Consider the following 22,548-nt stretch of genomic DNA (forward strand, 5'->3'; position numbering starts at 1 on the left):
TTAAAAAAAACAAACAAACAAACAAACAAAAAAAACAGCATTGAAATTTCAACAGGTTCCAAACAATTGAAGCAAAAACAAAGGTTTAACTCTCCTCAAGATTAGACAACTGAATGAAAAAAAAATCATCTGCCTGTCAGTGAAATTGGATCACCACTCCTCCGTCCCTGCGTGTTCCAGCATGTAGCCGTCCACCAACGCATCGAGATCGTAACTCACGTCATAGTTGATGTTCAGGACGGCAAGGTTTTTGGACTTGAATTCATCGGGCGTGTTTTTCATGAACATTTGATAGCGTTGGTAGGCCAAATTAGAGTCCCTCTCCAGGGTCAACACGGGCAGGATGCTAACCAACTTCAAAATGGCATGTGTGTTTGGGAAGAACTTCATGTCGGGCAGCTGTGTGGTCTGCAGCAGTGTGGTGGGCGCCGCCTCTCCTTTCACCTTCTTGCCCCACTTGACCTGCCAGCAGTGCAGCTCCGCAGACAGGCCCTCCGTGTTGGGGATGTCGTCCTTGAACACTTGCGCGCTCTCTTGGTCGGGCTCGGTGGGCTTCAGCTGCTCTATGACCGCGGGGACGAGCGACAGGCACCTCAGCGCTTTCAGGTGGTCCTCGCAGAACAGTTCATCCATTTCCTGGATGACGTGGCTGACGAAAGGGACGGAGAGATGATCCCTGAAGTAAGCGTCGGGTCGGACGGCGCCCGACTCCGACTGGCGCCGTCTCAAGAAGGAACGAGGCGCCTTGACGGTGACGTCCAAGGCGGCCGCCAGGTTGACGGCCTCGTCGTTCCAGAACTCGTGGTACACCTCGATGTGGTCGTGCATTTCTTTCAAAGAGTGCAAGACGGCCTTCAGACTGCCGGCGGCAGAGTGGAGGTCCGCTGCGCTCCCTTGCAGGTTCTTACCGAAAGCTCTCGTTAGCATCAGAGTGTTTTTCAGCACGACCAGCGACATCACAAACTCAAAGTCGGTCAGCGCCTTGGAGATTTCGTACGCGCTCTGCGTGACCTCATCGCTCCACCTTATGTCCTCGTTATCGTGCACGCTGTCCAAGCAGAGGAGCAGCGCCTCCAGGATCTCCACGGCCACGTCGAACGCATCATTTTGGCTCGTCCAGTTGCTCCGGCAGATCTCATTCAGCTCCTTCACTTTTTCCTCTTTGTCTGGGAAGAAGACCGAGATGGCGTGTTCCAGCTCCGAGTGCAGAAGTGGGGAGAGGCTGAAGAACGACTCGATCCTCCTCAGGGTTGACAGGACGAGCTGGACCCCCGACAGATTTGCACCTTTTGCTAAATGCAGGTTCAAGGTGCACGTGGATCTCAGGGTGAGCACTGCCAGTGGGTACGTCTCATTTACCTTCATAGCTAATTTCTTGATCTCATTCGACTGTGTCCCAGAGCAGGAGTGGGCTTGGCCTCTGCACTTCCCCATGTCCAAGCCCCACTTCTCTGTCATGTCCGACAGCATGTTTTCTGCTAAGGCGTCTCCGTCTCCATTAAATGGATAGAATCCAACAAACCTTTCCTGCAGGCTCTTCAGCTGGTCCACGTAGCGCAGAAAGACTGGTAGATACCACTCTCCTGAAATCCTCACCAAGTCATCGGTGAGCAGAGAGAAAAAGCCGTTTTCTTTAACTTCCTCTATCAACTTTCTGCAAATGCTTTTCTCGAGCGCTTGGATCAACTGTTGGAGCAGGGCATGGGAGCAATATTCCTTCTTTGCTTCAAACCTCTTCTTAAGGACTTGGTTTCCACAGCTAACCTGGTACTCTAGCAAAGCCTGGAAGTTGCTTTCCCCAAGACCGTCTTGTTTACTATCACCAGGACCTGTCAGAGGAATGCTTTGCTCTCCAAATAGCAAAATGGCTTCAAATAAGGATTTAAGGTAATCTTTGTACTCCTCTTCCTCTGTAGGTGGCTGAGCATCTTCTTTAGCCGTCTCTGTCTTTTTCATTTCTACGGGAGAAATAGAAACACTTGCAAGGTTAAGAATAAATGTTGCACACATCTTGGAATGTAGGTGGACAAAACTTAATTTCTCTCCTGCCATATAGCATGCATGTACGTATGGTACTGAGTGTGGGCTTACTTTTTCTTCCTTTGCTGTCTTTATCATCTTTGGTCTACAAGAAAGGGAAAATCAAAAATGTAAAACTACTGAAATCAAAGAGCATATTTATTTTACACGATTAAACCAGCTAAGATTTTTTTTTTTTTACCCACCGTATCTTTACTGCGCTTGAGTGTCTGATTTTCTGGTTGAGCATCAAAGACCGTGGGTATGGCATCGTCCTTCAGCACTGTACCCACAGTATCCTGGAAATCAAAAAACATTCAAGTCAATTTCAGTTAGCTGTACACTATTACTGAGTCTTCATCAAAATGTTTTTCATTCATCCTAGAATTTGCAATACCATGCACTGCTTTTATTAACTTTGTCCAAAACAAAGCATAGAATATAATGAAACAACTCACACAATGGATTGAAGACTCCTCGAAATGTTTCCCACAGAGTCTGTAGTGTCTGTGCAGGTGCTCTGCTGGCGTGTCCAACAGGTCTGCTCTCTGGCATTTTTCAATCCATTTCTTTGAGCTGAAAAGGGAAACGTTTCAATGTGTCTGTACAGTGAGACCATGCAGCCATGTGTTGCGTGAAGCATTTTCTTTCACGTCAGCTTTTAAATGTAACGATTTTGATGATGCTCGTCTGCCAGCAGCTACATTTAATATGCAGAACCAAAGGGGAAAACACCTGATTGATGCATGGATGGATGAGTTTCAAATTTTTAAGAAGAGAAATGGAATTGCTGACCTCAGCGAGAGAGACATCCACAAACATGTGCAACTAAGCCTTTTCACGATTTAGAGTTGCAAAGAGGACAAACGGTTGCAAATGATGTCCCGATTGAAGAAGACACTCGGTTTAGTGCACAGTGCTACATAACGACATGTCTGGCCAGTCTCAGACAGTTCAACATAACACAGACGATTGTGCAAAATAGCTAGTTTCGTGTTTTACCCCACAGTGAAACAATACAAAATCAAAACTGACATAAGTAGCTGCAGACCTTCATTTAGCTTTAGCTTTACTATTAGCATGAACGTGTGATTACCTTTCTGCATCAAGCGGAAACCTGAACAGTGGGTGGAGGCTGTATTTACCACTGGTACACTTCGGTACAACACAACGATTCTGCATTATAATCAATCAACACAAACCGGCATTCGTAACAAAATATTCACTCAGATCGCGTGTAGTTTGCTATTAAGTAGTGATACCGTTAAAATAATCAGACAGCCTGATTACTTCCTTGACCTTCCTTTCAAAATAAAAGTCTATTTGTCATTACATAGGGAATATATTTGTTTTTTTTGTCAGGATTGTAATCGTGTAGGGACTGTTGGGTTAAAATTCAACTAGAACTAATGCGTGACCATTTACGGACAAACCGTGGTGATGTTGTTTGACATTTTGCGTTAAACTATATTTTATTTGGAAAGAAACTTCTTTTCTTCGTGAAATAGTCTCATCTAACTTGAAGTGCAACGCAATTTCTAGACGTCTGGTGTTTAAAACCGCGCGGTGCTTTCCCACAATTCTCAGCAGTGTTTTCAAAAGTTGAATCTTTAAGAGCAGGGAAAAAACAGCCTGCCTCTGCACTGTTGGTATTATAAATTACCACGAATTATATTGACGAAAGAGTTTTGTGAGACTATAATAATAATAATAATAATAATAATAATAATAATAATAATAATAATAATAATAATAATAATTTGCGGCAATACCAAAAATGCCATCCAAAACTGAGCGTTAAAAAAAGTATCATCATAACAATAATAGGAGTTGGAGGGAGGAGTGGAAAGAGGAAAAATATATTTGACCTCTCCCATTCTGTCCTGCTCGCTGTTTCATGAAGACTTGCAGAAGTCAGGTGTGGAGCAGCAGAGTGTGGGTTTATTCTCTGTAACAGAATGGGACACAAACCATAACTCGCTCAGTGAAACCTGGTCACCTCCTGTTTCATGGGCTTCCTCTGTACTGAGGTAGTGATCGTATAGTGGTTTTATTTTTACAATACAAATAATACTAAAAATAAAATACATTTTCCTTTAAAACAAAATATGAAAATACAGAAAATTACATTCAGCAATTTAAATAATAGCTACATAACATTCATTCTCTAAAGCTCCATTTTTATACACTGCAAAACCAAGAATTAACATTCTTCAAGTTACACACAACATACCTGTAACAGAATGGGACACAAACCATAACTCGCTCAGAATGCAAAGCGCTAACTTCAAAATAAAATACAAAACAAAATTAAAATTAAATATAAAGAGCCATGGCCCAACCAAGTTTAACATAATTGAACAAATACAATTTAATAACACCGTTACACACACACACACACACACACACACACATATATATATATCATCAATAACTGAAAACAGTTTGATGACCCAATGACAAAACTGTCCAAAGTAAGCTGCGGTTTATAGCAAACAGTGAAGTTATTACCGACAATATTTCGCAGGTGAATTACTGGCTTGCTCTATTTGATCAGCCACTCATTAGTGAGGTAACAAACATACATGTGCAGTTGTGGTCGTCTTTCCAAAGTATCGTCATTCGACAGAAAATACTCTCACGTTTAACCCTGGGATCGTACTAATTGTGGTTTTTGCTTCTTTTACTACCCAAAAAATTGACCTGATTTGTAGTCACTGGGCGTGTGGCTATTTGCGTCGACCAGTAACAGTGGAATGTTGGATTTGAACGTTGCAACTGACACGAGAGTAACCGCGAATGAGTTTGAGTTTCACACATCATCGCGTTCCTTGTTATTCGTGAACTCTTCAATCTCGCGAGACTTGCTTGGCCAATCGCAGCCCTCCATTCGCGGCTTGAATCGGCTTCGTTTTCCCGCAGTAAGTCAAAAAGACGTGCGTCCAACAACGCTGCGCAGTGGTGTCGCGCGAGACTGGTCTGTCTGTAAGAGCAACTGCAAACGTGTAAGTAATAGTTCATTCTTTTGTTTTTATTTCCTAAATACGACTTTGTATCAGCCTTGTCTTGACGTGGCTACACTGCCACTGCAGTTTGACAGTGAACGCCCCGCTAACGTTCACCAGCCGGAGCAGGTCGACGTTTAATTATTGAGTAGAAATATTCTTATGGACTTCATTTAGACAAATTGTTAAAATAAAAAAAATAAATAACGAACGACCATAGATTGCAGCTGGGTGTTTTGGAGGGACACCATTCGGTCATCGCGACAGACAAGAATCAGTCCTGATCCTCGTGTTGGTCTATCGATAATGTCTTGCAGGATTCACCACCGATTTATCCGAGGCTGTTTTGACAATGGACAGCGTGGCAGTTTCCAGACGGAATCGCAAAGTGAGTTCGTGTAAACGCGTTCTAATGAGTATCCTCTACATGTTCTCATCTTTGTGTTGTTGGGTTTTTTTTAAAGTTACCCTATCAACATCAATTCACGCCCCCTATATTGTTTCAGACCAACAAGGAAAATGATCGTCCAGTATTCGAAAGAAGGCCCGTGGTCAAACGCGACAAACAGCCGGCGGCTCCTTTTCAGTTGAAAACCAGCAGCAAGGAGGGAACCTTGTCAAAGAGCGACGCTCGTTTTGCCACCGAGACTCAGAAAAGGGTGAAGTCGTTCATAAAAGATGGACGAGAAGCTGCCGCTACTGGGAAACAGCCGGCACGCAGTCGGACCGTCCTTGGTGAACAAGCTGGAAAAGACAACAAAATAATTGAAGAAGTTCCGGCGCCGCCTGCAACTGCCCCATCGAAACTTGGCGTGTACAAGGGCAAAGTTGTCCAGTCAAAAATCGGAGCAATTTGGAAGACGAGCACCACGGCATGCAGTGCAGAAACAAAACCGTCAACAATCAAAGCAAAGATCCCCAACGTCAAGCATGACGCCCAATCCACATCTGTTCCTGCTGCCGCTGCTCGGAGCAGAGCTGTACAAAAACCTGCACAGGTTGCCAGGTCTGCTGTCACCGGCCGTCCTCCAGCTCAATGTTTTCCAGCTCGCCCTCCTACCAGACCTGTTCATTCAAAAATAAGCAACACCGTCCCCAGGAACTCTAAAAAGGCGACCTCCAATGAAAACTCCAAACCAAGCACTCTCAGGGCGGAGAAGGTCAACAAACCTGCCTCCAGCAGCCTGAGTGAGTACAGATTGACCATGGAAACGGCCGAGGAACGCAGGTATGGCTTGTTAGAGTTTGGTTATTCTGCACCTTTTTTTTTTTCCCGTAATACTGAATGTCATTGATGTTTTAAATATGTTGCCCTTTTTTCTTCAGAGCTAAACTGGCAGGATGGCTGGCTTCCAAGGGCAAGACTCTGAAGAGGCCAGCCATGGCAACGACGGCACCCTCCAAAGTCTCTGCAAAGCCCAGACCTGAGCCGAGGCCACTGCCTCAGCCGGCTGAACGGCACACTACTCATCCTCGTCTGGCAGCACAAGAGCCAGACAGTAGTGCTGCTCCTCCTCCTCCTCATCAATGTGCACAAAAACAGGAGGCAGCAGTCACGACAACAAGCCAGACTCCAGCCATCATGAACACCACCTTGGACCTGCTGGAAAACTCTGATGCAGATCAGCCCGTTGAACCACAAGAAGAAATTGATGATGTGAGGAAACCAGGTTATGCTTGATGTATATGAGTCATGTACGCTTGTATGTAAACTTTGTTCTAATCCTTTTTATCATTATTTTGACAGATTATAGTGAACCTTTGTGATGCATTGGACGCCATGGAGACCCCCTCAGGGAACCTAGATGGTAACTTTGACAGTTTGTTTTTTTTCTTTCCTTTTCTTAATGCAATACACACACGCCTGATGGAGTACAGGGGTATATTGGTAATATGAGGAGTTTGAGCCCTTTTTTGTTCTTTGTGACCCTTAGAACCTCTGGAGATGACGGACGTGTGCTCTGATAAAGGAGAGGGCAAAGCAGAGGATGAAGATGACGGAGAGCAGACTGAGAACAAAAAGCCAAAGGATGGAAGCGATCAACTGCAGGTTGAACAAAAGGAAGAAGCAAGTGATGAGGACGAGACGGAGGACGAGACGGAGGACGAGACGGTGCAAAGCAAAGTCGAAGACGTGATGGAGAGTACGCCACAGCAGAGTGCCTGTGTGGTCAAGTACAATGTAAAGACCACACCATATCTGCAAAGGTAACTTGCAACTTTGTCTAATGTTACCTAATTGAAATTACAATTCAGAAAGAAAAGGGAAGAAAAAAATTCTCACTCAGCATTTCCTCGTGTTCTTTTGTTCAGTGTCAGAAAGACCATCGAAGGAGAAGCGAGCACAAGTGTGTCCAAGAGAAAGAGCAACATTAAAGATCTCAAGTTTTTGACTCCGGTTCGTCGCTCCTGCCGCATCGAACGCAAATCTTCCCACCTGCCAACAATGCTGCTCGACCACGATCCCTGCGTGACGTCCCTGGCAGAGCTGGTCAAGCTGGATGACGACCCAAATGCCTACATATACAGAAAGAATCCCGCACTTGCGGAGGATCTGCCTGACCACTGAAGGCTTTTTTTTAATGCAATATATGCATAGAAAAACAAATGTTACGTGGAATGTAAGAGGATGTACTTGTACTTGTACTTTTATCATAAAAATAATTTTACTAATCCAAATATTTAAATGTTTTAAAATCTGGTGTTGACACTACTTCTGTTTTTCTGTTATATGGACAATCACCACCAACAGTTGCCTTAATAAGATTGATTGTGTTAAATAACTTTTATATAAATGCTACACAACACTAAACTGCTCAGTTGTGCTGGTTTGTTGTCTGGTTAGTGATTCAGTGAATCACTCTTAATGCTATAATTAGTACAAGTCTGGTTTGGGCCCTGCTACGGTCGGGCTGTCCCAGGTAAGATAACTTGAAGGATGTCCTTTAAACCTTCTTTTTAAATCTTGGTTGCACTGTAGACAAATGTAACACCGCTCACTCTTCACATATCTTAACACTTAAAGATAATGTCACACAACCTCCTGAACCATACTCCCTTGCACAGATAAGCCATGACCCAGTGATGTGACCACACTGTCCTCATTCATTTTGATGGAACAAGAAGACACAAGTGACATGTTCAGCATCGTTTTATTTGATGACATTGTAAAAACCCATAACCCTCTCAAATGAACTTTTGCCTGTTTCTTAGTGAATTGATATCAGGCGAGATGTTTTGAGATCTCTCTCTGATCCCAGGTGACGCATTTAATTACAACAAATTAAAAAAAAAAATCTCTTCGATCCAATTTTCCTCCCCTAAACAAAAGTATAAAAAGTATTCTTAAACTCATCTTCTGACCACAGGGGAAGGCATTCAGTGCCGCGTGCCAAAGGCTAAATTCGTTCCTGGGGATTTTTATGTCCTTGAAAGTCCCCGGTTGTCCAGATCTTTCACCTAAAAACAGAACACAAGTCATGTTTAGACAAGCCTTAGAATAGAGGTGGCCAGTTATTTGAGCCTTGTTTCCCTTCTTCACTTAACGACTAGAGTCCTCCTAAAAAGCATTTTATGTACTATCATTTTGAAATAATTGAATGATTTAATCATAACATTGATTTCAACTTTTGATCTGCTTTTGCTTGCAATTGTAAAATTCAATATTGTTATGATACATGTCATTGCAGTTACAAACTATAATGGAATAACTGATTAAAAGTCACTACGCTAATGGATGCGCCGCACTGTACCAACAACAAAAATAAAATGGAAATAGCCATGGTACCTTGTATATCCTAACCAGCCAGTGCTCTGTGGTGTAGGCCTCTTCCAACACATCCAGCTCAAAGTCTTTGTTTCCAATCTCAGCATTCCTTACTCTGTCATAACCAGGTGGACGCTCTGCGGGCCAAACATCAATAGAATTGTTAAAAAAAAAAAAGTGGACTAAAAGTTGTTACTGTCCAACACTCAGCTGACACATGCGGATATATATACACATATGCACCACGGAGTTACTCACTGGCCTCTGTGTAGACCTGGCCGAAGCGGTAGTAGCACATCTTGTACATGAGACAGTTGAGGAGGACGGGCGAGCCTTCCCGGTCAACTCGGAACTCTCCGGTGGGGGTGTAGTAGTCGTGCTCTTTGATGTGTCTGCCCGTGTCGGTGCTCCCTCCGATACGAACCATCCACAGAAATTTATTGATATCTGCGATTCAGAGGGATGGCCATCAAACAAATGCAATAAACGTTCACAAAGTGAAAAAAAAAAAACCCCAAGGGATTTTTCTACTTCTGTCAAACTAAAGGTGGGGACTTGCCATCAGAGGAGTAGCCCGTCAATCCACCAAAGATAACGAGGACGTAGCTGACATCCAGCTCTCTCATGATCTCATAGGCCCTCTCCTCTGTGGACGCCATGGCCTACAGGAGAGTCGACAACACAGTCAGCACTGGAAGAAGTGCACTGACATCATTACTACAAAGCTTAAGTCAGCTCACCTGCCCAACTCTGGAGATGTGTGTATTGTTCCATGTGTTGTTATCCACAAGAATGGTTCGATTTGCCATTGCCGTTATCTGATATCCGTAATCCCACCACGACATGACTTTGGCATCCTACGGACACAAAATAAGGAAAAGGCATAAAAGTGACGCACGTTAACATAAAATTAAAACAATTCCCTCTTGAACAGGAATTGTTAGAACCGGGGTGATTTTTTGATGACATTAGGGTGACTGACCTCAGGGGTGTTGTGACGGAGCCAGTAATAAGCTTCCCTGAAATCATCAAATATGATGCGGCTCCCGTCTCCACCTCTGGCTGACAAGACAATGGAGGGAGAGGAGTAGGCCTCACTGGTCACCCACGTGGAGTGGAAGGTGTACGTAATAAGGAAGAAGGCCATGACCAGGATCATCCCACTGGCAACCTGGGAGGAATGCAAGGACCAAAACGTCTCAGGATTCAGCATGAGTCTAGGAGCATGTTTTCATAAGTTGCACTGAATTCCAGGATAACTCTTGACCAAGGAAAACAAGAAAGACAGAAAAAGGTATTGTGTTCTTCTTCTTCTTCTTCAAAAAAAAAAGGTTGCATTTGTGTCCTACATGTCGAGTTCACGCCAAATAAGCAATGCTCAGAGCAGCTTTGCTGGGCTCCTACCTCATTTTTGATGGGGTAGGTGGAGTCCTGCTGCTTCTTGCTTTTCTTGTCTGGCCGGCTCACGTCCAAGTTCTTCATGTAAGTGGTGAGGACCTGGGACACACCGATCCCCGACAGAATGCACATGACTGGAGCCAGAACCAACATCAGTCGGACCTGAGGAGGGAGCAAAGAGACAGCGTGTTGACGCGTCGCATTGACAGAACACAAGAGCTTTTGGTGAGTCTGTGGCTTGAAAAAGGGGACGTACCATGACAGCTGAGAAGTACATGCTGGTGACTCCATACATGATGATGAATATCCTCGCATCCGACAGGTTGTTGAAGCAGTAGTAAAGACCAACTGTAATTAAAAAAGGCAGAGCTAAGAAGTACAAACTCCACACTGAATGCTGGGCCAAATTTAAAGCAAACAAGTCAAAGTCAATCAAGCCCAAGACCACACCAGCTTTTTGCCTCAGAGGGCTCTGCATTCTGTGCATATGCAACTGGCCTCAGACCCTCAGCCAGGGTGAGGAAAAACTGAACATCAACGTTCAATTATTGTGCTCACTATTTATTGTATATATGGTTTAACCTGGCTTGTTCCTGTACGTTTTAACATGAAGGTAAATAATGTGGAAAAGAGACAAGAGTTCTTTGAGCTGCAAAGTAATGAAGAGAAACTGTGCAGATTGGCATCCAGGAAAAATGGGGTTGAAATGCTTCAGATAATATGCAAGAAAATCACTGCTGCAAACAACACTGCTGACGTGGGCGACAAATCTCTAACTGATGTTTAAGTATTTAATTAGCACATCTGCAATACATCTACGGTCATTCATCAAACTTAAAACTTAATAATCATATTTAACTTTACGATTCCTTCTCCACCTGTCTTTTCCTACAGACACTGTAATGGAACCTTCTAGGACCACTGGAGACCTCCTTCTAAGAGCACAATGAAAAATTCTAATTCAAATTTCAAACTCCCAAACACAAGGCGAGACTCAACATGAGGTCTGACTGTATCCCACAAACTTTTATTTAAAAAAAAGGAGTAGTAGCTTAATTCTTAGCGTGTGGTGTGCGACAAGATCACCATCACAATTTCTCCCGCTTGTTGTACTTCATGTACAGTGAGTTCGCCTCGTTACCGTTTTACAACAAGACAATTCATGTTGTCGTCAACGTCCACCGCAAAGAGTGCGAGATCATCACATGTGTGCCCATCCCCCGGAAATGTACACTTGCCTGGAAACATGAAGACCAGCAGCTGAAGGTCAAAGTAGTACGAGGACCAGGTGGTGGGCTGGTGCTCAGAGACTGAGGCAATGATGGGGATGTTGTTCTTGGCATACGACGGATCCAGCAGAGAGTAGAAACGCCCAGTCCATGGAGAAATCTTCCCTAAGGATTATGCACAACTGATCAGTATCTGCACTCAGCAAGGGCAGGAAAAAGAAAACAACTTGACGACCCTCTTACCGGTCAGCATGAGGACGGCACCCGCAGACAACAGGACGATGCCCACCAGAGAGATGACGCTCTTGAAGAGAACTTCAAATTGCTGAGCGTTGAGTTTGCTGCGCAGGTAGTCGACGAACGCATGGATCTGGCACAAGCCAAACACACCAAAGGCTGCCATGTGCTCCGAGGACTGCACTGGCTGGCAAGAGAAAACAGACACAGGTAAATAGTGTGGCAGAAAAATTGTTTGTCCGCTCGTCTCTTTGACGATCAGGCCAGGGACGGTAACCATTAATTGATTAGTGAGGAATCTCAATAACTTGCTAAATTAATTTAAACAATTAGAAATTAATTGAAAGGCAGTTCTTCTGTGTGGTGTCAATGGGAGGTTAATCAAGATGGTCACATGGGGGCGCTGTTGCCTTTGAGCCCCAACACACCAGATTTGGATGGGTGAGTTTTTCTTTCAAATTGCTTTTTGTTTAATTAGGACGCTTAATGAGAATTTTCTGTTGAGAAATAAATTTTATTATTATTATTATTCAAATCAAGTTAATTTCCCCCCCCCCCCCCAACACATTTGCAGTGCAGTGAAAGTATCAGCCAATCCGCGTCAGCAAAGCTCGGACATTACGTCACTTGGTCATGTACTGCCGGCTCATATGACGAATATATAGCCAATAATAATAATATCAAACAAACATCCAGGAGCTGGTTGGGTCAAACAAGTAAAATGCAGTTTTGTGTGGGAGCTCTTTAAAATCATACATAAGCAAAATGCAGGTTCCCCTCACTGTACATTTCATGGCACTGACTCACATCCTATTCCTCATACAAAGATGCCATTGCATTGCAATGAATCTCAAACAGTTAAATAAATGTTATTGAGGAACATCATGGTCCTTTTGTGTATTATAAGAAGTATTTAGAGGTTTTGTCAGATGTTAGATTCTCAGAGAAAATTCCACTTCATCAAGGTTATCAGCTAGCAATCAATGCATTAATCAAGAATTAACCTCCCTCGTCCAAACACTTGTCTCGTAGTGTCCCAAAACCAGAATGATTAATGTGATCAAACACTTTTACCATCTTACCTGGAAACCAACAAAGGAAATCTGCATGGACAGGATGGTGCCCAGGCAGTAGACTGTGCAGTATGCCACATAGATGCGGTGAGAGAATCGGCCCGTCAGCATCAGAACCAGAACGTGAAGGGGGATGAGGTTGATGAGGAACACGTAGCCGCCCCAAGAGGACACCTAGAAAAAAAAAAACCAACAAACAAATGTACCTTCAGACATCAAGAAAACATTGAGCAGGGCAGAAGAAACTCAGTTCACACCAACTTACCATGTAAAAGTAGGCCAACGCACAAATCGATGACCAGTACACTGACCCCGTTTTCACAGCTTTAATCCACATGTAGTAAGTTAACAGCATGCAGAAGATGGCAATACCTGGCAGGAATAACACAGAGGGATTCCATTACAATCTTTTAGAGCAATTAATAACAACAATACATAGGTCAATGCATTGCAGCAGCATGCATACCCTCATTGTCATAGGAGCCAGCAACAGAACGAGAGATGTAACCAGGCACCACTGCAATCATGGCAGCAGCCAGGAGTCCGGCACCTGCATCCTTGCAAACACAGACATATTCAGCTGTAATATGACATTAATTATACACAAGTTCACATGACACATCACATTTACAGTTTCTTAATGAGCATTTCACTGGTTTTCACACATTTAAACTGATTAGTAGACACAGTGCAGACCTCTGACACTGAGGCACTGCAGGGCTTTAAATGTTCAATCCAGAAATCAATTAAAACAACCAAGTGACAATACAACGCAAGTTTAGTGAACACTGTTAATAATAGTTGAGCTGATAGAAAATAATGGGAGAGTACTACAAATAATTGAAAGTGCAATTGTTTATGAATTTTCCCTGCAAAGCAAAAGCCTTGCAGCACTTAACACAACACGTTTGCACCTTGTTAAGCGTTTTACCTTCAACTCCTTGGTGAAGTGGTAAGTCACTATGGCAGTGAAAGACGAAAACAGGGGAGCCAGGAAGACGCAAACATTACGGATGTCAATGGTAATGTGGAAAAAGTGTAAAACGTGGTAAAGGACAGCAGAGGTGATCATCAATCCTGGGAAGACAAAACACAGAGGCTCAATTAGTGCTTGTCAAGAAAAAACACAGTGACAATTTCAAACTCAACTGTAAAACACAATGAAGACAGACAGCCTGACTAATACTTTATTCATCCCAAAGGGAATTCAGTAGTGAGATGAAGTATTTCACATATCATTACTGAACCGAGCATTAAGCACGAACCTAATATAAGCAAGCTGTGCTGCATATATTAGAAAATCATAACAGCCCACCTGGGTAAATCGTGCCTCCAATAATTCTGCCCAGTGGATACCAAGCTCTGTCATCAAACCAGTTATGAAACTTATAAAATCCTTCTTCTGCCAGGAAACGAGTGGTGCGGTAGTTGAAGTATCTGCACGTTGGATAAAGATTAAAGAGGTGAGAAACAGCCGCTTGTGAATGCGTCCAATCACATTGGTTGAAAGCAAAGAAAGGAACAGGGTCGGCACTCACGGATCAAACTCGTGGATAACACTTTCGAACCTCAAAACGGAAAAAAGTCTGGTGGAGAAGGCTGAGGAAGAGTTGGACAAACATTAAATCAACACATGAGAGAAATTGGGAGGGTGGTAGTGACGTCAGAAAGCGGGAGACTTACAGAGGACAGCGGCCATAGAGAGGATGAGCAGCTTCAGCAGCGTGTCCTGCTTCTCGTAGGACAAACGCAGGAAGCCCATTTTGGTCATGTTGGCAGGGTTAGACACAGCTCACCTAGTGCAGGCAAAACAACTGTGAAACTCAGGACGTCTGCACTGTGAACTCTGGAGCAAGTTAACAGACTTTTAAGATCAACAAAAAAAATCTTCAGCAAATTCACAAAAAAAAAACAAAAACACATGGATCCGCTAGAAGTTCAGGGTAAAAGGGATACCAGACAGAGAAAACTGTCAAAGTCAACCTTCGCCGCCAGTCCAACCAGATACGGCCACGCACTACGCGGAGGAGTGGAGAATCAGGAAGTGATGAAAGGTGGGAATCGTCTGCAGGAATTTGCGCCCGTCCATTGATATTTTTGCACTCTTTCAAAAACACAGCACGCTCAAAGTTTACCTGCCATGGCTTGGGATAACGAGTTGTCTCTACAGATGGAGGTTCATACTGCCACTAGAGCAATCTTTGCAACTACATAGAGCAAAGACAATGAGCGGCGCATCTAGTGGTCTATAAAACAAAACGTACTACAATTAGAGTTACGGTACGGCGTTGGAGCTCTAAATAAGTGGACAGGAAAGCGTTTAGTCGACTAGTGTTGATACTGCGCTCATTTAAAAGTATTTTAAAGGCTAGCTTCCAATGCTAACGTGCTAAGTGCTGTAAAATAAACACCATAAAGACGCGCTGTGTGCATAACGTCATAATATAGCAGCGTCACCTTTAACGAATGGCTGCTGAACAGCAATGTTGCATTAAAAGTCAACACATTAACAAAACAAAGAGTCTAATAACGTATATTATAACGACACTCACCCGCTCTGTTCCTGCCGCTCGGGACGCCACCAGTCTCACACAACCTTGGCTGTGACCTAGTCCCGCCCAAAGCAGGCCACAGAGTGGATTTATTGGTAAAACGGGACAAACGAAGAAATCAACTTGATTCTGATTGGCTCGTCACCTGCCATTCTAATTTGGGGTTCGTACCTTCCTGTGGGTGTTCCGCACTGTGTAGTGACGTGTCCTTAGAATGAGAAAACGTGTCGCCCTCATACGCTTTTCCCCCCTCTCCAATTTGATTGTTTTGTCAAAAACACAAAATGCTTATTTTTATGTGAGAATGGTGTCGATTTAACATTTGCTAATCCTGACCGTTTAACAACTAAAACAGAAAATGTCACCAAGTTACATTCCGTTTTTTTTTTTCTCATATCATGGTGTAACTTGAAAGGCGAGCCCTAATTAATGATTCTTTGCCCGAGTTTTCGTTTCATAAAGCATTCCATTTAAAACTGTAATAGCAGCAGATAAGACTGCAGCCTTCGCGATTCTTGACATTTTGTCTAAAGTCAAAATTTAAACATAGTGTGCTGCATTCATGCTGGGAAAGCACAATGACGTACAGTCACATGTACAGCTTTGTACACATTCACATATTTCCTTTTACAATTGCCGTTTTCAAACTGATCTCTTCCAAGACTTCCTATTGTGCAATAACTTTGCACAGGGCTTCTCGTGACCAATCATTTTGCATGTTACAATAGATGCCACACAAATAACCTGTAACCTGTGTTCTTATGCTTGTCAAGGCTGATCGCCATTTTATTAAACACATGAATACCACAGATGCAGCAGTATTTGCAGGCTGACAGTCCACAGGTAGCTCTTTGCCTGTTCAGTTTGAATTGGGGGATAGATACCAGGTAATCCAGGCAAAACAAAAACAAAAATAGTGACTTTTTTCTTCCATTCTTCATAAGACCACTTTTCCCTTTACGATGGGGATAAAACTGCCGCATTTTTCAAATCCAGGTTTGCTAACAGACACATCGCTATCTTATTTAGCCTGCAAAGAAGGAAAGTGACTTGCAGTATCACAGAAACATGTAGTGTAGTTTAACAAGGACTACAAAAATGCTTCAGCCCCAAGTTTACTATGACATTAAAACAACAAATATTTGTGCTGAAAATTATTTAAGGAGAGTAACTCACATGGCACATAATACAAAAAAACAACAAAATAAAACATGGTAAAAAACAAAAAGAAAAGAAAAACAAGTTACGAGCCAAGTGTAACGTATGTGAGGCACAGGGCTGCTGATTCTGTATCACATTGAAAAAATGTGTCAGACAGTTCAAAGGAAAAAGCAAGAGGGCCAGAGATTAGATCAGATACAGGCCATCATTTGAAACAACATGAAACACTTAAAACCCTTCGTCATTCAGAGAAATCACAAGGTGACTTTTCTGTCTACTTCAAGTGGCTCCATCATGAGGTGGGCGGAGTTCTTTGACGGATCGGGGAGGTGTGAGGGGATGACAGCTTTTCTGAGGAGGTGGAGGACGTGAGAGTCGACTGCAGGTGGACAGTCTTGTGGAAGAGTTTGTTGCTGATCAGGACCACCGGGGAGAAAAGACGCAGCTGAAAGTGGCTAAAAAGTAGGAAGTGCAAATAAGAATCAGTCCATTTGTTTGTACAAAATATGTGAAATACAATTAGTACAGTTACAATTATTTTTTAAACTTACTACAGTCTTGTTGGTGTCTTGGCCTCATTAGCGCTGATGATGAACAGTGGGAAGAGGATGGAGAACAAGGAGCAACTTGGAAGAAAAACAAAAAGTACCTTAAGTGACACAATCATTAGAAGCAGTATGCAGTATAATAACCAGGGAGCTTTTACTACTGACTTCCAAACCTCATGCACCAGACAATATACCTGGCTACTTTGTCTGATAAAAATTGCTAGTAAAGGTTAGAACAGACATGGGCAAACCATGGCCCGCAGGCCACATCTGGCCTGCTGCGTGTCTCTGTCCGGCCCACGTGAAGCCAGTCATAACCCCCGCCCCGTGAAACTTTGTCGGCATGTAACTTTGTCGAGTTAGCGTAGCGCGATAGGATAGCGATAGCGCGCTCCCCCCTCCCCCCCCCCCCCCCCCCGCCCTGTCAGCGGAAAAAAATGCCGGGACGTTAGCGCAATTTCCACAATTTCTAACCAGCAGGTCTGTCATGTGGCCCGTTGCTAAAGAAAAGTTTGCCCACCCCTGGGTTAGAACCCCTGTCGTCTTAAGAACTAACAAGGGTGCATAAAAAAATCTTCAGAGCTTTTGGTCCATAATGACGAGCTTGTGAAGTTCAGCACGACATGGACTATATTCTTTTCTGCCTGGATGCATTGAGTCGCTAATGTTTGATTAGATGTTGTGCATTAATGCGCTGTTGAACAGGTGTACCAGATAAAGTGGCCAATGGCCAGTGAGTTGGTTTTATTTGGCTAATGACTAAATATGAACTTAAATAAATGATGCCCTAATAATACAACCTAATTACCGTCTCAAAATGATATTTTACAGATGGCTGAGGAAAAGTTTGACACGTCCAAAATCACATCCATAATTACAAGTAATTGTGAAATGAATGATTCAAGAACTAAAGTCTTACCTAATGATGTAGGAGGGGGGCAAGGCTGTCAGGAGAGCCATGGGCAAACCAAAACCAAAGTGATACGGCCAATTCCTCTCAATATTGGACAACCGCTGGTGCATTTCAATACCTGGAACAACAACAACAGGCTCGTTTCAGCCATCAGAATTTGCCATTCACTTTGGCTGAAGGGATTAATGCGAGAATCTCACCATGGTTGAACCAGCGATACTCAAAGCAGTACAGAGAGTACAGCAGAGACATGTGGAGGAGGCCACCCATCTTCCCAATGACATCGATGGGGAACAGACTGACGATCATCCCCTAGAAAATAAAAAGCACCAGGTTCATTAAGACAAGAGGTATGAATGTGTTTTCACCAGATTAAACTTTATACTTTATGACATTACTAGTTAATTATAGCTAATTAATTGATTAATAATAATACAATCTATGAGGGCCTGAAAAAGAAGTAGCTAAACCAAAACAGATAGACTGGAGACAAAAACCACCTGCCGTGCTACCATAAAACTAAGCAGCCTGGTACGCAGGAGTAGCCTCTACAAGAAGCTCACGGATGAGCTTCTTGGTCTATTATACATACTGGTTGCAAACAGAGTTTAACAGCTAGTGTCAGTTAGCATTCGAAAGACGATTTGGGAGTGGGTTTTTGTCACAGCCACACTGTGGAGTCTCTGTGAACACAGAATAAGACAGAGTGAACCTGAACCAATGGAGACAGTCACCAGATTGTACCTGAATTAGGAAGAGCGCCTGAAGGAGCAGGTTAAAGAGCATGTCTGCGATGATCTTACTGAAGCTGGGAAATGGCTGAGCTTTACAGCCAGAGACTTCAAAAGCTAGATCCGCTATGTCCTGCAACAGAGAAGTGAACACACACACACACACACACACACACACACACACACACACACACACACACACACACACACACACACACACACACACACACACACACACACCCTATTGTCAGTGTAACTGCTGTCTGTTGTCATCTGACTGTATGGTGGCTTTATGATGAAAACACAAGACTGCAGGTCTTAAACATGAATGTATATTTTGATGACAATATGCAAGACTGAGTCCAGATTCCCAGGGCCAGTTGCATCCGATTAAACCTTGTAACCGATTTTAAGCATCTATGCTGCATTTGCTTAGAAGAAGTCACAATCCTGTCTGTCTAATATAATATCACCATTATTTCAGAGGGCATAAGGGCTTTTCCATTAAAGTAACGGGCTTGCCTTGCATCACAGAGACACACTCTGGCACACTTGATGAGACTTCAGTCAACAAATCAATGAAATAAACAAATAAGACGACAACTTTGTGTAAGTAAACCGTCAAATGATGACGTGAAGGGATCTATCATCCCATTACAGTGTGTGAAAGTGCAGCCTAACCTGGAACCAAATGGCATTGACTATCTTGCTGAGGACAAACAGAGGGAGAACCCAGAGAGCACTGAAGACGGAGGTCAGGATGAACTCCAGCCAGGACCAAACGCTAGTATGAAGGGAGGGGTCACCTTGGATTAAAAAAAGCAGAAAGAAGTTTGTTTACTGACTACTTAGTAGCAAAGGGTTTAACTGACAGATCCTGTTCCATTTCCAGCAGCAGCCACACATACCAATGATCATTGCCGTGAGAGACTGCAGCAAAGGGATGAACACCTGGTTGAAGACCAAAAGACTGAGCTGCAGAAAAAGAAAATGAAACAGGTTACTTCTCAATTCATGCTTTCACACAAGTTATATAACGTTTTGGAATCTAGACGATAAAAAGTGTATTTGACCTCAAACTGAACAGAAGAGATCAAAATACAAAAATAAAATGTGAAAGAATTTCTGAACATTTGTCAAAGCAGACATGAAAAATGATCACATCCCGGCTGATGACCCACTTCTGCACGTTCTAGGAGGTTGAGGATGATGGAATATTCGAGCAGTTTTAGCATGTGCCTGTTTCAGTATCTGCTCTGACATTTATTTACACAGAGTGGCGGCATGGTGACTCTGTACAAGAATGGCATCTGATAAATAATTCTAAATAGATGCAAATAATTTAATAACTTTTCTGCCAAGAAATGTGCTGAATAGTATGAAAAGCTTATAAATCTACAAACAGGAGCAAAAACTTTTGCCATTTAAGAACATTGCTGTCTTTGCCATAGAAACAATGGTTGCATGTTTCTAAATTACTGATACAGTATCTTGTAATAATAAAGAGAATAAAACAAAATCCAGGGATAATAGAAAATACGGCTGAAATGTACTCACAGATTTGTTTTCTAATGTCAAATGGCCTCACAAGAATTGTAATCTTGTAAATAAAATAGTCATCATAGCAATAATGAGCAATGAGCAATAATAACTGTTAATAAAAATCTCACCCAGACCACTCCTGCATTCCAGGCACAGCAGTAAAATATCCTGCGGACGACGCTTGGTTCGCTGGAAACAGAAGAGGAAATAAAAGGAACGCTGTTAGTGGATTAATACAAATGGAAGCATTTGGTTTCTCTTTCAACTGACTCATCAGAAACAAGGTAATCTACAAGCAAGAAATGAAATTTCCCCCTCACAGGAAAACTGTCACAGATGTAAAAAGTTGGCGTTCTGGTGAGAGACAATGCCGGGGGGAACGCAGTTGTTCTAAAATAACTAAATCAGACATCTGACACAGATATTCAACATAAACATGTGTTGTGTTAAATCAGGAGCCTATTGGCTGGCCTACTCTTCTGGTTTGCGCGCTTCACTCTGTGCTCGTCGTTGTGCCAGGACCCCACTGGCCCTTTTTTTCCGCTGCTCTTCCCTTTTCTGCTGGATACGGGCATCCAACTTGCGGATTGTTCCAATCCACAGTATGGAGTCCTTCATCCCCTAGAAAATACAGAAATATATTTTTTATTTTTTTTAAAAAAAGATGAAGACACACTCTCAAATTCTAATGCAAGTTTTTTCAGATTCATAAAGTAAATTGTTTTTCTAATATAGGGTTGTAATAAGGCTGGTTTGAAATGAGCGCTTTGTTTGAGAATGTGAGTTGTGTGTGCCTGTAAATCCACTGACCATCATAACACTGTGGAGGAAGGCAATGATGCTGTCTGCCATCTCTGGGCCGGCTGCAGTACCATCAACTGCAGAAGGAGGGGAGTGTTGTGACCTGGTGGTCAGCTCTCATGGCAAAGAAGAGCTCACCCAGTAACCTGCAAACAACACATTAAAACAAATGAGAGAAATTAAGGACAATAATAAGTTGGTAAACTTGAGAGAAAACCAGTCAAATGGAACAGAAGAATAGAATAAACTTTCATTGTTGCTGGGCACAGCACATCGGAAATGAGAAAACAGTGAAAGATTCAGTGTGCAAAATTTAAAAGGAAGCCCACCGCTAATATGGCTCATCCATTTGAAGGCTATTCACACTACTCCAAGAAAACGCTTATTATAAAAACGAGACCTAACTCAGGATTGTACTGCTTGTTTACAATATCTATAATAGCTAGTTTAACAACCCAACTATAGTACTAAGTGTCCCTTAACGCGTTGTATTTAGAATATACTTGAAAAAATGGTTGTATTGTTGCAGTGTGGTTCACGCACGGCCATTAGGAAAAAATAAGTTAATGCGCAGGCGTACAATGTGACGTCAGCCATCTCAGGAAGAACTCCAGCCTACCGTTGTTCTCCAGAAAAATTGCACTTAGGGGAACGCAGTAAAGAAAATAAATGCTGTTTAGGTCGTCTAACAGGCCGTTTTGGTGTAAAACGATGGAGTAAAACGCAACATTGTTGTTGTGTTTCGGCCTAAAGCCGTTGTTGTGCAAACTGGGGCCCTGTTTGCCTTGTGAATTAATTGTTAAAGTGTTAAGAGTAGTCAAGATTTTCAACATGAGCCATGGGAGGGGAAAAACACAATAACGTTAAATCGCAACATTGGGGGTGTGAAGGAATTCGTTACCGACTGTTCCTTGTTTATACACACGACTAATGGCAGTATACGCGTAATAAAAGCAGCAGTTGTCCCCCTTATTTACAGCAAACGATTATCATCACGGTAATTACTCCCTGATAGCATCAAAAGCGGTTTTCTATTTTCGCACATGGTAAAAGTGAAACGAAAATTCACACACGTCGGTAATAAACGTTAACGGGCTAATACGCACAAGCAAACAATAGCGTTTCGTCAATAAAAACTGGCTTTCTGGTGTCTTGTCGAAATATGCCGTCTCGCATTTGACGACCACACTAATAACATCATAACTAAAACAGTTTCATGTCTCAAGGCTCACACTCTGTCGTGTTTGGTTATCGTTGGTTTCTTTGTTGTTTTCTTAGCTTGGCTGTTTGTCTTGCTAGCTAACTATAACTATTGACGATGCAGAACTTCAACTGTTGTTTTCAGTCTATACAACAAAACAAAAAATGTATGACGTCAGCGACATAGCACACAATTAGCTATGCTGCCTTCCTTACCTCATGCGACATGTCCAGGGTTCTGTTCACTTCGTTCAGCGTTTCTTGTTCCCTTTTAATGTGGTCACAACACGAAACATGCACCACCGGGAACCAGACCGGGCCGTTGAAAACATATTGCGCAAGCTCCAACCTGAGGATCATGGGAAATGTAGTG

At 42.8% G+C, this 22,548-nt stretch overlaps 4 protein-coding genes across 5 annotated transcripts; 1 reads left to right on the plus strand and 3 right to left on the minus strand.

Moving 5' to 3' along the window:
- Positions 1-11: 11 nt before the first annotated feature.
- On the minus strand, positions 12-3,317 carry thap12a (THAP domain containing 12a). Its single transcript, XM_076019902.1, has 5 exons — positions 3,116-3,317; positions 2,478-2,595; positions 2,226-2,318; positions 2,092-2,125; positions 12-1,958 (listed from the first exon to the last, which is right to left on the minus strand). Exons 1-5 carry the CDS (start codon positions 3,199-3,201, stop codon positions 151-153), a joined length of 2,139 nt encoding a protein of 712 aa, XP_075876017.1. The 5' UTR covers positions 3,202-3,317; the 3' UTR covers positions 12-150.
- Positions 3,318-4,708: 1,391 nt separating this feature from the next.
- LOC142884368 (uncharacterized) lies at positions 4,709-8,374 on the plus strand. Its single transcript, XM_076019906.1, has 7 exons — positions 4,709-5,024; positions 5,342-5,412; positions 5,531-6,252; positions 6,351-6,681; positions 6,772-6,832; positions 6,959-7,232; positions 7,338-8,374. Exons 2-7 carry the CDS (start codon positions 5,377-5,379, stop codon positions 7,591-7,593), a joined length of 1,680 nt encoding a protein of 559 aa, XP_075876021.1. The 5' UTR covers positions 4,709-5,024; positions 5,342-5,376; the 3' UTR covers positions 7,594-8,374.
- stt3a (STT3 oligosaccharyltransferase complex catalytic subunit A) lies at positions 8,160-15,424 on the minus strand. Of its 2 annotated transcripts, XM_076019905.1 has the most exons (18): positions 15,280-15,424; positions 14,411-14,523; positions 14,266-14,326; positions 14,043-14,164; positions 13,659-13,804; positions 13,194-13,284; positions 12,993-13,099; positions 12,737-12,901; positions 11,661-11,841; positions 11,427-11,582; positions 10,445-10,536; positions 10,195-10,350; positions 9,773-9,961; positions 9,531-9,647; positions 9,350-9,452; positions 9,049-9,237; positions 8,812-8,927; positions 8,160-8,483 (listed from the first exon to the last, which is right to left on the minus strand). In XM_076019905.1, the coding sequence occupies exons 2-18, from the start codon at positions 14,496-14,498 to the stop codon at positions 8,445-8,447; spliced, it is 2,118 nt and encodes a 705-aa protein (XP_075876020.1). In that variant the 5' UTR covers positions 14,499-14,523; positions 15,280-15,424; the 3' UTR covers positions 8,160-8,444. The 2 variants fall into 2 exon arrangements, with proteins under 2 accessions (XP_075876020.1, XP_075876019.1); XM_076019904.1 differs by lacking the exons at positions 8,160-8,483; positions 8,812-8,927; positions 9,049-9,237; positions 15,280-15,424 and adding an exon at positions 14,606-14,629 and having other exon boundaries at positions 9,296-9,452.
- An 837-nt stretch (positions 15,425-16,261) lies between these two features.
- On the minus strand, positions 16,262-22,512 carry ei24 (EI24 autophagy associated transmembrane protein). The gene is made up of 11 exons (XM_076019907.1): positions 22,392-22,512; positions 20,985-21,121; positions 20,650-20,795; positions 20,303-20,363; positions 19,541-19,607; positions 19,314-19,438; positions 18,646-18,765; positions 18,102-18,213; positions 17,908-18,019; positions 16,992-17,066; positions 16,262-16,895 (listed from the first exon to the last, which is right to left on the minus strand). The coding sequence occupies exons 2-11, from the start codon at positions 21,024-21,026 to the stop codon at positions 16,733-16,735; spliced, it is 1,023 nt and encodes a 340-aa protein (XP_075876022.1). The 5' UTR covers positions 21,027-21,121; positions 22,392-22,512; the 3' UTR covers positions 16,262-16,732.
- Positions 22,513-22,548: the final 36 nt, after the last annotated feature.

Source organism: Nelusetta ayraudi, unplaced genomic scaffold (assembly GCF_046127955.1).
Source record: "Nelusetta ayraudi isolate G7.1 ecotype Tasmania unplaced genomic scaffold, CSIRO-AGI_Nayr_v1 ptg000011l, whole genome shotgun sequence".
Taxonomy (NCBI): Eukaryota; Metazoa; Chordata; class Actinopteri; order Tetraodontiformes; family Monacanthidae; genus Nelusetta; species Nelusetta ayraudi.